At 43.1% G+C, this 12,503-nt stretch overlaps 4 protein-coding genes across 4 annotated transcripts; 1 reads left to right on the top strand and 3 right to left on the bottom strand.

The window, feature by feature from the left end:
* Positions 1-756: 756 nt before the first annotated feature.
* Positions 757-2,177, bottom strand: CCR75_001290 (uncharacterized protein). Its single transcript, XM_067959394.1, has 2 exons — positions 1,888-2,177; positions 757-1,823 (listed from the first exon to the last, which is right to left on the bottom strand). The coding sequence occupies exons 1-2, from the start codon at positions 2,147-2,149 to the stop codon at positions 982-984; spliced, it is 1,104 nt and encodes a 367-aa protein (XP_067819192.1). The 5' UTR covers positions 2,150-2,177; the 3' UTR covers positions 757-981.
* Positions 2,178-3,839: 1,662 nt separating this feature from the next.
* On the bottom strand, positions 3,840-4,994 carry CCR75_001289 (uncharacterized protein; the record flags this gene model as incomplete). The annotated part of the gene is made up of 1 exon (XM_067959393.1): positions 3,840-4,994. One exon carries the CDS (start codon positions 4,992-4,994, stop codon positions 3,840-3,842), a length of 1,155 nt encoding a protein of 384 aa, XP_067819292.1.
* A 1,659-nt stretch (positions 4,995-6,653) lies between these two features.
* On the top strand, positions 6,654-7,610 carry CCR75_001288 (uncharacterized protein; the record flags this gene model as incomplete). Its single annotated transcript, XM_067959392.1, has 1 exon — positions 6,654-7,610. The coding sequence occupies one exon, from the start codon at positions 6,654-6,656 to the stop codon at positions 7,608-7,610; it is 957 nt and encodes a 318-aa protein (XP_067819291.1).
* Positions 7,611-7,954: 344 nt separating this feature from the next.
* CCR75_001287 (uncharacterized protein) lies at positions 7,955-8,867 on the bottom strand (the record flags this gene model as incomplete). The annotated part of the gene is made up of 5 exons (XM_067959391.1): positions 7,955-8,126; positions 8,188-8,364; positions 8,409-8,490; positions 8,554-8,672; positions 8,737-8,867. The coding sequence occupies 5 exons, from the start codon at positions 8,865-8,867 to the stop codon at positions 7,988-7,990; spliced, it is 648 nt and encodes a 215-aa protein (XP_067819294.1). The 3' UTR covers positions 7,955-7,987.
* Positions 8,868-12,503: the final 3,636 nt, after the last annotated feature.

Raw genomic sequence — 12,503 nt, 5'->3', positions numbered from 1 at the left:
CGATGGCTGAATGGAAAGCATTTCTATCTAAACCTAACAGCATGGCAAGATAGCATGATTCCCTACGGTCGAACTCATTCGTTCGACCGCACTCCTTTCTATGAAAGGAGTTGCTATTACGCCAAACGTGATGCGTATATCAATTATCATCTAACATGTCCATGTTAGATGATAGAACTATGGTCCTTGGACGGATTACAAAGTGCTACCAGGTGTAACGGGGCGCTGCGGGCTTGTACTGCTTCAGTACAAGTCCACTTCACACTGCTTCAATGCGAGTGGTGCCTCACGTCACTTCACGTTCATAAGTACGTGCAGAGGAAGATTCTCTTTAAAATAATTGCTTAAAGAGGGTTGAAAGTATCCTGTATTTACTATCATTAAGCTCTTCTGTTATTATCTATATAAAACTAACTTAATTATGTACTAACGCAAAACATGTAATAAAGTCTTATCTGTCTTTCTCTTTGCGCGCTTCCAGGGCTGACTGGACCGCGGAGCAAGTAGATTTAATGGCCTATATCTAATAACGGATAAGCTTTCCGAATATTCCTATGTAAAGTAATATTCTTCAAATATTATCTACCTTTTGGATAATATATTAATTACAACCTTTAAGTGTAATTTCATGAAACGATACACCCCGATACAGTTTGGGTGCGTGCTAAGTACGCTTTGTCGACGCACTCCTTTTTCAATTACGTGTGATAGCTGCAATAATTAGCTGACAGAATGACTGGCATATACAGTGTCCTAGTTAATACACGCGATTGTTGTTATTTTTTTAAGCTCAATCTCCGTGACCATTTAAATAGCAGCCTCATCATGAGAACGCCATAGTACAATGAGCAAATTTATCCGAGTCCTAATGCCTACCCATACGATGCCTCAGCACACAATAGACTAGCTACTGCCTGCGGTCTCTTGTCAACTTGCATTGGAAAAAAAAAATCTTTTTTTTTTAATCGTGCAAAGTCAAAGTTACCTATCCGTCAACGAATTGTTTGCAAACGAAAATGACAGGGACTGTGCAAATGCATGAAACGTCTTGGAATGAGCGCGACGTTTCGTCAACGACTCGGAGGGTTCGCGTAAATACGGTGGCGGTAGCACAGTTGTACATTTTCTACCACGTCCTGGAGACAAGTGGAAATTTCCACGAAGCATGTTCACCTTGGACGTCTTCATGCCACTACTACCTCGCATCTTTTCGACCTCATCCGCTGGTGACAAGGACCGCATCGGTATTGGCATCTCTGAATGAACTGTCGAACGAGACGTTGTCGACAGTGGTGTTGCCATCCTGCCCTCTAATGATACAAAACTGGTCGAGCTCAAGGGACTTGATACAGCAGGCAAAAACTGGCTGCGACCTATGGGGCTGCCATAGACTTGATCCGCGGTAAATGTACGCTCCATCGTGGCTAACGCGACGTCGTTGTCAACCACATTCATGGGCTCGGGCTTCTTTTGCACCATTGGACTTGACATCGTCGAATGTTTATACGCCGTACTTCTATTTGAAAGATGTTTCTGATCCGTCAAATCGGTGGCGGCTTCTTGTTTAAATCCAAAGCCGCAGAGGCGCGTCCCGGATCCAAACGTATGACGCAAGACTCGCTTTTGGTCCTTTGTGGCTATCACATTGGTCGCTACTCGTTCTTGCTGAGCCTGTACATGGCTTGCTTGAATTGCAAAGGTTCGGCATTCACAGCTTTTCCCAGGAGCGCTCTGGTGTTGATGATGACTTTGCAACGACGCAAAAGCTTCCTCGGATCCGGATAGCAAGAGTTGTTCAATGTCCTCCTCCGCATTTACTAACTCTAACGACTGTTAGTGAGTGATATAGAGCACTTGCAACAGGCAAACTATATATTCTTGTCGTACCAGGCTGAAAGATGGAGCCATACAACAGAGTATCCGAATTGCCAAATGCGCTGGACAGTTGGGTGTCGAGCATGGCACTCGGACGAAAGACATCCACGTCGATGTCCGCGTCCAAGGCTTCATCACCCTCCAGCGGAAGCAACAGTGCGCGCCTCACATCATTGGAAGCGTAGATTGCTTCGTCGTTACGCAGTGGCCAGAGAACATTCAGATCGGCGTCATCCAGCGCGCTTACGAGATGCATTCCAGAGGGCAATGCCATGGTAAAAGTCGAAATGATAGGGTCTTATTGGATAAAATACGGGAAGTGTTTAGACCTTAGTGAACTAAAAAATTGGCTCCGATTGTATAAGGAATTGTAATGATTTTTAAAGCATTGAAAACTAAAGCGTGACTCGATTTTTGAATTTTCATAATGGTTTGTGCGATTTTATCTAGTATTGGTGCCAGATGAGGATACTAGAGCTTACTTTTTCGCTGCATCTGCAGTATTTAGTATTATGATATTAATCGAAGCCTTCTTTTTGCGTGACCATCGAGATATTCCATCTATATTCCATCTCACTAACAGATATTTCAAAACATGATAGAAGAACAGTTGCGGGGGCTGAGCAATGGCTGCAACTTAGAGGTTATCGGGCGATGCTTCGGTGATAGGAGTGATGGATGCCTGATTTAGTAGACAAGAACGATAGAGAATAGCTAGCGCACCATGGTAGCGATGGAAATTGTACACCAGACTTCTGAACGCTACCGAGTTCCTCTCTGCGGTTAGCAAAATTGCTAGCGCACAGCACGCTAAATAGCTTGAGGCGCCTTTGCATGTACAAAATAGGCACAAGATATCTTTCACGTGATGCTGCGCAATACTGTAGGTAAGAGGAACTTACAAATAGCAATTTAGCTAGATTAACAACGTCGCGACGTGCAAGCCGCTTATGGGATTCTATAAATGTTTTCAAAAGCGTTTAGTGATGCTTATAATTGTAGTCTTGTGGTTTGTCTTTCGAAGCAGAAATATAGTTGTAATGTCTGTGTACTTTGTTGCTTTCAACTGCGTCGTCTAGTGTCAATCCCTCATTTCGAACGTATTATAATTTATCATCCGAACGAGTTTAAGACGGTATTGTCTTTGCCTTCTACAGGACTCTATTCGGTTTTCCATTGATTGCTTTGAAAATTCTACACCCTCAATGCACCGCATTGTCCTACTTGTGCGTGCTCGCATAACCTAAAAACGGAAGAATAGAAATTACTGGCAACGTTATACGATTGCAATCTTTAGCCAACTGAGTCGACGAACATCTGTGCCCCTAGGATTTAATCAGAAATAAGTTGAATGTGAAGAAAATATATAACGGTTTGGATGCAGAAATTGTTGAAAACTATGCACAGCGTTGACATTTGCTAACCAGCCACTTGGTCAATCATTTATGCCTTTAAATCTCATACACATGATTGGAGTTGGATCCGGCTGCCCAATCGCCAAAAGTATGATCGATTTTGGCGGAAAAGATACATGGACAGTGTGACTGGTACGTCAAAAGATATTTGATAAAATTAAGTCTCTACGTACAGATACATCTTATAGTAGGTATCCCTAATGTGTACCACACAACATTAACAAAATGTGCGGCCGTTACAATTTTAATTTGGCAGTACCTAACGAAAACATGTGCACAGCACTCTTTCACCACAATAAAACCTCAAAATCGAATGTTTTAAAATATCATAATCGACTAACCTTTATGGCTTACGCGTTAACCGAAAAAGTAGTAGTTTTACAACAAATATTATTATCTCTGCCATGTTAAAAAAATTGTGCTTCCCAAATTGTGTACTGGACATGACAATCAATTGATAAGGGTGTCAAGACAAAGACTTGCCTAGTAATGATGAAGCAACCTCCTCTTGTTGGCCGCTGTCGCGTCTGACCTCACAATCTGATAGCGTCAGCTATTCATTTTTTTCCACAGGTTTATCACCTCACTCATCAAGTGCTTAACGTTCTCGTCTAAAGGTGTGGAACCTTTCTTTTGTTCAGTGCCCTTCGCAATTTCATAAAGTTTGCGTAAGGCAGCACTGGGGCTCGTGTCATGCAAATTATTTTGAATCAATGCGCTTATGATAGCAGACGATTTGGTTTCCTTTTCTCGATCTGTCCCTCGATGCTTGACAATGAAAAGAAATACGCGCATTTCGGAACGAGTAAAGAGGTCGTCGTTTAAAGGTTTTAACTTGAACTTTTCAACCAAAGCAGTGTTGTCCAGTTTAATAATCGACTCGATTTCCCGTGCTACTTTTTTCGGTAGCAAATTGGAATTCCTAGTGTATAAAAGTAAAACCTGATAGCCAAACTTATCAATTAGTGCTTTCATTAACTCGAATGCATCATCCTCGTATTTGTCCAACAGACGCATGGGGTATGCGGACAGGGAGAAAGGTTGTCCAATTGGTTGCTTAGCGCGACTAGTGACCCTGTCAATGACGTCCGAAAGCGGCAAGTGTTTGGATTTCAACAGTGACACGAGTCCATTCTCGACAGCTTGGAATAAAACGTGATGCTTGCCAATAGCTTTCGGTAGCACATACGCAAGCCTTCCTGCTAAATGAGATAATCCATACTTTGCCTCCAAAAATGTCGCCATGGCTAAATTCGCACTGGACTCGTCTACTTGTTTCAAATGCGACATTAAACCTTCGAGAAGCTTTAGATTAGCATCCTTGAGAAAGAGGTCTTCCGGGCTGGCGGAAGTTGTCCAAGAAACAGTGGACTGATGTGGAACCGTACCCTCAACCTCTAACGCGATTTTATTCTTCCGCCACGATAGTAATGGCAATCTTTTTGTTTGAGGGAGCTCTTCGATCTTGTCAAGGTGCAATTTGATCGCTTTGGCAATATCTTCCGGCAGACCGTCAAAAAAGGAGGGTGGCAGATCGACCACGAAGTGATTGCTAAGTGCGCTGGCCCTTAGCCTTCTTGAGACGACCCTCGATCCGCTAGGTGAGGCAAGTAGGAGCACGTCAGGCGCAGTCTCCAGAGGAGCTCCTTCCGCGACTAAGCAGATAGCTACAAGGAATAGCAGCTCGACGTGTATTGGGCCCATTTTTGTTGTGGAAAATTGTGTCGAAGAGATGAGAAAATAGCGTTTACGTGATCACGTGGCCATTGGAGGAATGAGACAATGTAAAGGACCTGATGGTAATTATGTGACACGGAGAATGTGGCATTGAAAGGAATTTGCGTGATCATGTTTGTACACTTAAGTCACTTGATGCATTTGACTATCCAAAGTACGGTTATCATTGTCAAAAAATGAGGAGCTTGATTCCCGACTACAGCTCTTCATTTTTTGACAATGGTAACTGTGGTCCGTTTATTATGTTACCATGTAAGTATACTGATCGCTTCACGAAATTATAAATATCTGCGTGTCTATGGAAGCTGCGGCTTTAGCGGCTGCTTTCTCTAATGCGGATCAAATGGATTTGCCTGAGACATGAGCGATTCTCCCACTCTTTTTTGTCGTGGACGATGTAGCGTCTTTGTTTCCGGATGATGATGTCCATTTTTCTTAATCTTTTGCTCTGTGAAAATTGTATAACAAATAAAACTCGTACCGACTTGTTTTTAAAAAATGGGGCCGATTTGCCACACTGTGCATAAAGTCAAATCGCATTACCAAATAAAAAAAAAATTGGATTACCATGCGATAAATAAGAAAATGAAGCGAAATCATCATCCGAAAACATGCATTTCACCGTAGGTGAATATATTTAGGGTAAATCTAAAAAATAACACCTACATGAAATCTTTAATTCTTTTTCACTCTTCTCCCCCTCCATGCTTGATGCACCATCAAAGTATATCAGCGAATTTCAATCACCGTGCAAGGGCGCATTGCACCAATATTGAGCGCTCCTCGTTTGAAATACATCCTACTTCGTGCTTACACTCAGTGTTGCTTTTGGCTAATTTTCCAAAGCAGATACAAAATATCCCGACATCTGTGAATGGCGCAATCGGAAAACGATCGCTCTTTTGCTTACAACGAAACTACTATTCACCTCAGAATTGACTTGCTATAGAATTGGGTCATTTAAGCTAAATTGTGAAAGACAGTCATGCTTCTCTGTAGGATCGTCAAACTTGGACACTATCATATTCATTGGTAAAAATGAAAGACATGACCTACGGTAGTTTACAGTTTATATTGACGCTTTAAAATCTACGACGTAAGTAGCAAATGCTACGGCGGTCGCTTGAATAGCTAGCAAACCGAAAAATTAAAACCTTTAAATGCTAATTTTTTTGAATCATTGCATGGGGAAGCAGACAGGAAGTGTCGTTTTTCTACATAAAAATGGGAACTCAAGTTGCTCGAGTGAACAATTTTGGCGTTTTGACCACCAAATGGATCAATGCATCCAGGCTTGAATCTTCGGGAGGCTACTTATTACGAACTTCGATTGACTACTAGCATCTTAGGGCTGTGCGTGGACAGATGTTTGTGTCGTTTCGTGCGCATAAATTACACCCGTCAACAGGTTTTGTTCCGAAACTTCGAGCTCAAGTGTAGACGATTGACGACATCCACATGTAGAGGCGAAACGTAACGAAGTTACCATAGGTCTCATGATGAGCAAACACAACAATGCTATCGTACAGTCAGAGTTTTTTTATTTTCCATTTAAAGCTATACACATATCGCATTCTTCGTTTCGCTCTTTAAGAAACAAGCTCCTTACTCCATTCCGTCCTTACCATGGTCAACCCTATGCTAGTTGTGACAACTGCACTTGCATCGACGTGTCTTGCTCCTGTGATTGATGCGCTTAAAACCATCACGCTTACGCACCCGTCGGGCTCCACGGCCGAAGTCTTTTACTTTGGAGCGCACGTCAAGTCGTTTCAACCCGCCATGAAGCCGAAGCTGGACATTCTCTTCATGTCCAAGAAGTCCAATATGGACGGTGAGAAACCCATTCGTGGAGGAATTCCCATCGTGTGGCCAAACTTTGGAAGCGCAGAGGGTCTTCCAGGTCATGGTTTTGCGCGGATTACCAATTGGACGCTTGTGAGCCACGAAGACGCAAAGGAGAAAGATGGAGTCAGTACCGCAATCTTTAAAATGGAAGCGAGCGAGTCGACCCGCAAGATGTGGCCCAATGAATTTAAGCTCGAGTATTGGATCACGCTCCATGCGAATCAATTGGACACGGCACTACACGTTCGCAATACGGACAAGAAGTCGATTCAATTTCACGCGTTGCTGCACAATTACTTGTGGATTGATGACGTTCGCAACGATGGCGCCCAGGTCAATGGTTTAAAAGGAGTCGACTACTTTGATAAGGTGTCCAAGACTAACATGACGGAGACGCGCGAGTACATAACGATTACAAAGGACACGGACAGTGTTTACAAAAATGCCCCCGATCGGATTGATACTGTGATCAAGGGTGTTGATGCAGTCGATCGCACGGTGACGGTCGAAAAGTCGGGTTCGATTCGTAATGGGAATGGCAAGGGCGAGATCGAGACGAAGACCGACGTGGTCGTGTGGAATCCGTATACGAGGGCCGCGAACATTACTGACATGGGGGCTGAAGAGTACATGAACTTTCTTGCGATTGAGCCCGGTCGCGTCTCGGAACATCAAGAGTTGGGTGTCGGAATGACGTACATTCTAAAACAGTCCATCTCGGTGAGTTCCCTGTAAGGGCGTGTTTGTCTTTTCGGCGACAAAAAACATGAACGAATAAAAACATGCATTTAGGTTTGCTCCAATCCTCGTTTCTAAAAGACCGACATGACAGACGCGTTTTACTGCTTCGACAGCTTGATTTCTTGCGTTTTTTTGGTATTTCGTAAATTCCCTAGGAGTTAATTTAGAAAAACAATACTTTTTGTGAAATGTTTTCAATTGTAATTTTGTATTCCTAATGAACATTTTCGACCTGGTCACCTTTAAGAATTCTGCTCGAGAACTACATATGTAGTATACTAAAGTATTTAAATTGCAACGTTTCAATACTTGTTATTTTTCAAGAAAAAGAAACACCTCAAACCGCGCCAATTATTTTGCAATTATCACTTTTATAGTTTGACCTGGTAATATTTCTTCACAGGAATGCGCTTTGCACCACCGTAAAAATCCAGCAAAATAATATTTTCAATTTCTAGCGTATACGGCTTAAAGTTGTGACTTTCAGGCCAATCCTGCATCTGGGGATGCCTATAAAAACCATAGACACTTCACTACAAAGCAACAATTACCATTCAAATTTGGAACGTACTTTGAAAATAGCACTTTTTTAGCGTAAATGATTCGATCATCACGCACTGGCAAGACCTTGCCCGTCAGCGTGATTTTCCAGCACGTCGGGTCTTCCACGTCCATGTCGCAGGCATGCTCGCCCTGCTGTGCCATTGAAATTGCCACGGAGGCATCGAGTTGACGCTTAAGTCCGATCCTAAAACCACAAAGTACTAAGTATAACGTGTCGAATCTTTTTACTTTTTTATACCTGCAGCATCCAGCGGAGTGAGATAGAAAAACAGCTGGCCCGTCGAATTTTCTTTGGAATAGCCTTCGCCATCTAAAAAAGCATTACCCGGGTCATCATTGAATATGTCGCTGTAATTATTATTAGTTTCGATACCACTATAGGAGACAATATTGCCGTACGGAACCCCCTTAAACTGCACCGACAGCGTCGCCAGTGTCGCCCAAATATTTTCGTGCACCAGTTTTCTCGCATGGACCGCTGAAGATCGTTCTCTACACAGATAGACACGGTTATATAGGTCATGCCGATCCTCTTTCAGCAGTTATAGTAGCGCACAACGTTTCTTCTATCGCAAGTGTGTTGCTTAAAGCGATTCTGACGTTTCGACGAGCTTCGGCGCTTTGGTTGAGCCAAATGAGGCTTTCAATGAGTAGTAGCACGACAAAGTTCTGGCTAATACTTTTCATCTTGGCAAGTGACTTGCCAGTTGACGAATTTCTTCAAGTAAATTAATTGCCAATGAATGTAGCGCCGACATATCTGGCAGCGCAGTTTTGCTGTGACACCTTTTTTCTTTGTAAAAATCCTGGCAACAAATTATATTTGCGAAATTGCACTTTCATTTAAAGGTGCACAAGGCGAAGCTGTAATTGAACTAGCATTTAGTGTAACAATGTGCTCATATTATTTGTCTGACAAATTAGTCCAGGTCGCACGCTTTCTCTTCGCTAAATATTGATAGAAAGATGGCAGATTTTGAAGTAAGGCAAAATTCGGTTGGTGAACCGTTGTTGTGGTACATTTACTTTACGGGTCAAATACTCTTTTGTTCGATTCCAACTAGCTTATTTCTAAATATCCCATTTACTATGGGCAACATATGAATCAGCCGCCAGATATTAATCTGGCGGCCGATATTTATTTTTAATTAGCTAGGGTAAGGTTTTAGATAACCTTTTTGTAACAAGGCACTGCCGACTTGTACTGCTTCAGTACAAGTCCATTTCGCACTGCCTCAGTGCGAGTGGTGCCTCACGTCACTTCACGTACACTAGTACGTACAGAAGAAGTCTTCTCTTAAAAACACTTGCTTTAAAGAGGGTTAAATGAAAACTGTACTAATATAATTAAGTTCTTCTTGTCGATCTGTTTAAGACTAAATTAATTATAAATTAATACAAAACATGTACTAAAAGTCTTATCTGTCTTTCTCTTTGCGCGCGTCCAGCGCTGACTGGACCGCGGAGAAAATAGATGTAATGGTGTATATCTACCTAAGGATAAGCTTTTAGAATTTACCATGTAAAGTAGTATTCTCCAAATATTATCTACTATTTAGATAATATATTAATTAACAACCTTTAAAAGTTAATTTCATGTAACGATACACCGCGATACACTTTTGATATTGAAAAGAAATGTGTCTTCTGGGGTCCCGAGATACCAGTACTCGGTTGCTACGTCAGCAAGGTGAGTGTCCGCGCTGATTCTATAGGCCACGACCGTGAATGGTCGAAAAAAGCGCGGGCGCAATTTGGTCTTGAAGACCGCGGAAACCAAGTTAGTAGGAAGATTTTTGGCGTTTAATATAGTTTGCCACGCATCGTTTCACCTTGCGGTCGAGCTTTCTTCAACGGTATCCACTTGTGAACCGTGGTGCAGACAGTCGCGAACGTACGGTCCTTTTGAATCAAACTAAATGAGTCGCTTTGTCAGGATGGCAAGCGAGAAGAGGTGACCGTTTGTTTAGCGAACGACACGCTCGTAAAGTCTGAAGAAGGTCAAGTTTAACTCGCCTTTAGCTTTAGTTACTTCTCTTGTAAAGAGAAGTTCACAGTGCTAGGTATGTAGAATCCGTATGACCTCATCCTTGGCGTGCCATGGTTGGCAAAGCACCAACCACGACCGAATCACAAGTGAGGCCATCGCACTCACTCGCACTAAATCCACTTGCTTGTGGACGCTTCAAGACGTTCATCAGATGTCAAACTGATGACTAAGAGGCAGGTATCGTCACGGCTTGATGCTGCCATTTAAGCATGGCCCGTACGCGTCTAGTCCAGTTTTAAGGCTTGCGCATTGATTTGTGATATATATAAGACTTTGTACCTCGGGCACTTGTTGCCACCTGGCTCTAGAACCTCTGAATCCCTTGAATTCAAATTCACTAAGCTTCAATAGCTTGTACGACTCATTGGGCTGTTAAACCTAATGGCTCTATAGAACTAAGTGACTCTTTGAGTCAATAAGTTTTCCTCTGACTTACGGATCAAGGTAGCTCCGCAACAACTGCTTGCACTCTTAGTCAATCTACGCCTGTGTCTTTATAAGACCAAGCCTCTGATATGATTGAAACCTTTTCAGAACTATCAGAGGCGAAACGAGCAGCGTTTAAGAAGCTCAAAACTTTGTTCGGGCTAAGACAGATTAAGCTCATAATGTCCCAGAGACCAGAGCTTCTGGATGCAAGGCTTGATACCTTTATGCGATACGAAATCTCTCTTATCGGACAGGCCCAGGACCACTTGACGGCATCTATACCAACTCGGTACATTTCTGTATCTGTTCAGAGCCTAATGGACAGCCCGAGTATGGCAGACCAAGCGTCGACGTAACACAAAAAGTTGGATAAGGACTTGGAATTCCTGGTATTTTCCTTGAAAGGATAGGGTATCGGCGCATCCATAATTAATATCAAAATAAGTACGATTAGGCTCAAAGATAATGAATCTACGGGAAGTTCGCGAAGTAGATCTCGTTGGTGATAGAGGCGCAACTTTTTCAGTTGCTTTGCAGAGACACATAATGATTGTGTGTCTGGAGCAACTTTAGTCAAGGGATTTGCAAATTCTCTTGAGGTTGCTGGATCAGTACTAAACGAGGTTGGTGACGGTATAGCATTAACAGACGGCTCTGGACCGCCTCAAAAGAGCACTCAACCCGAGCAAGGCCTCTTGTTGTCATGTTAATACATTTGAGAGTAAAGAGAGAGAAATCCTTTCTATTTGGATCAAGCAGCGAAGATGTCCAAAGATTCTGCCTTTTGTTTAATAGAAAGGGAAAAGGTGGCCATGGCCATTTCCAAGTCGGAGGTTGAGCCGTGTAATGGGCACTTTCGTGCAGCACGTCTATATACGACGCTTTTTCTCCTGGAATTCGCTGAAATAGCAAATGAATAGCATATGAGCACCGCCTGTTCAGGCTTTTCGCATGCAATCAAGGTTCAAAGCGGCTCGTCAGGGTGGACGACACTAGGAGACTATGACCAGGAGTTGAGAGCTTTCATTTCATCTATGCATCAAGACCCGGCGCAAGAAGCTAGTCTTTATGGAGGCTCTCAGTGAGGGCGTTGCCCGGAGGAATTATTTCGACTCCATCCTGCTACTTTCGAAGAGGCAATTGCCATAGCTCTACGCGCTGAATTCGACTTTAAGTCGGCTCGAGGTAGCACGCCTGGTTACCGTATAAGCTCTTCGAGCACATCGGTATCGTCTAATAGACTGGAAACCATGGCTCCAAGCCCGTTGAGGAAAGAAAAGAAGCATTTCAAGCTGTGGGACAGCATAAGAGCATCCATATGTGTTATTTGAGCGAAAGTACGAAACATTTACGTCCGGCCTGTCCTCTACGCAATACCCGTAAAGCTTGAAAGAGCGCCAATTCCGACCTGTACCAGAAATCTGGTACGGTGCGGGAAAACGGCGATACTTAGTAGGTGCGGGGTGCCCTATTGGGAAGACCTAAGTTCTGTTGAACCACTAGGAGGTGAGAATAAACAGGACTTAGCCCCAATTAGCTCGGTGGGTAATCGCACGGGGTGTGGGTACAACCCTGGCTTTTTAGTCGCCCAGGCGACTGTGAAGAGCTTCGACAAGCCATGATCGATTTTAATTGACTCAGAAGCGTCTCACAATTATGCTCGACGTCTTTCCTATGAAGGAAATCAACCCTATTCTGTAGCGCTTAAAGCGCATGAAAGTGATATAATCACTGTTCGCTAGCGACTAGGACTCGTGTCCCTGCTCCCTAAAGTTCCGTTGAACTTAAGTATGAAAATTCTGAGCTTTGACAGTGTGGAACGCTGTCTCGTCCTTAATTTGGAT

This window comes from Bremia lactucae, linkage group LG15, assembly GCF_004359215.1.
Source record: "Bremia lactucae strain SF5 linkage group LG15, whole genome shotgun sequence".
Taxonomy (NCBI): Eukaryota; Oomycota; class Peronosporomycetes; order Peronosporales; family Peronosporaceae; genus Bremia; species Bremia lactucae.
Note: the sequence above shows the minus strand (reverse complement) of the source record. Positions and strands in the feature narration are given on the sequence as shown.

Excerpts from the sequence above, each read along its gene's own strand:
- CCR75_001290 (XM_067959394.1), bottom strand. The coding sequence starts at position 2,149 with ATGGCATTGCCCTCTGGAATGCATCTCGTAAGCGCGCTGGATGACGCC. Across the intron at positions 1,824-1,887 it reads TGGCTCCATCTTTCAGCCTG|AGTTAGTAAATGCGGAGGAG; the intron begins GTACGACAAGAA and ends AACAGTCGTTAG.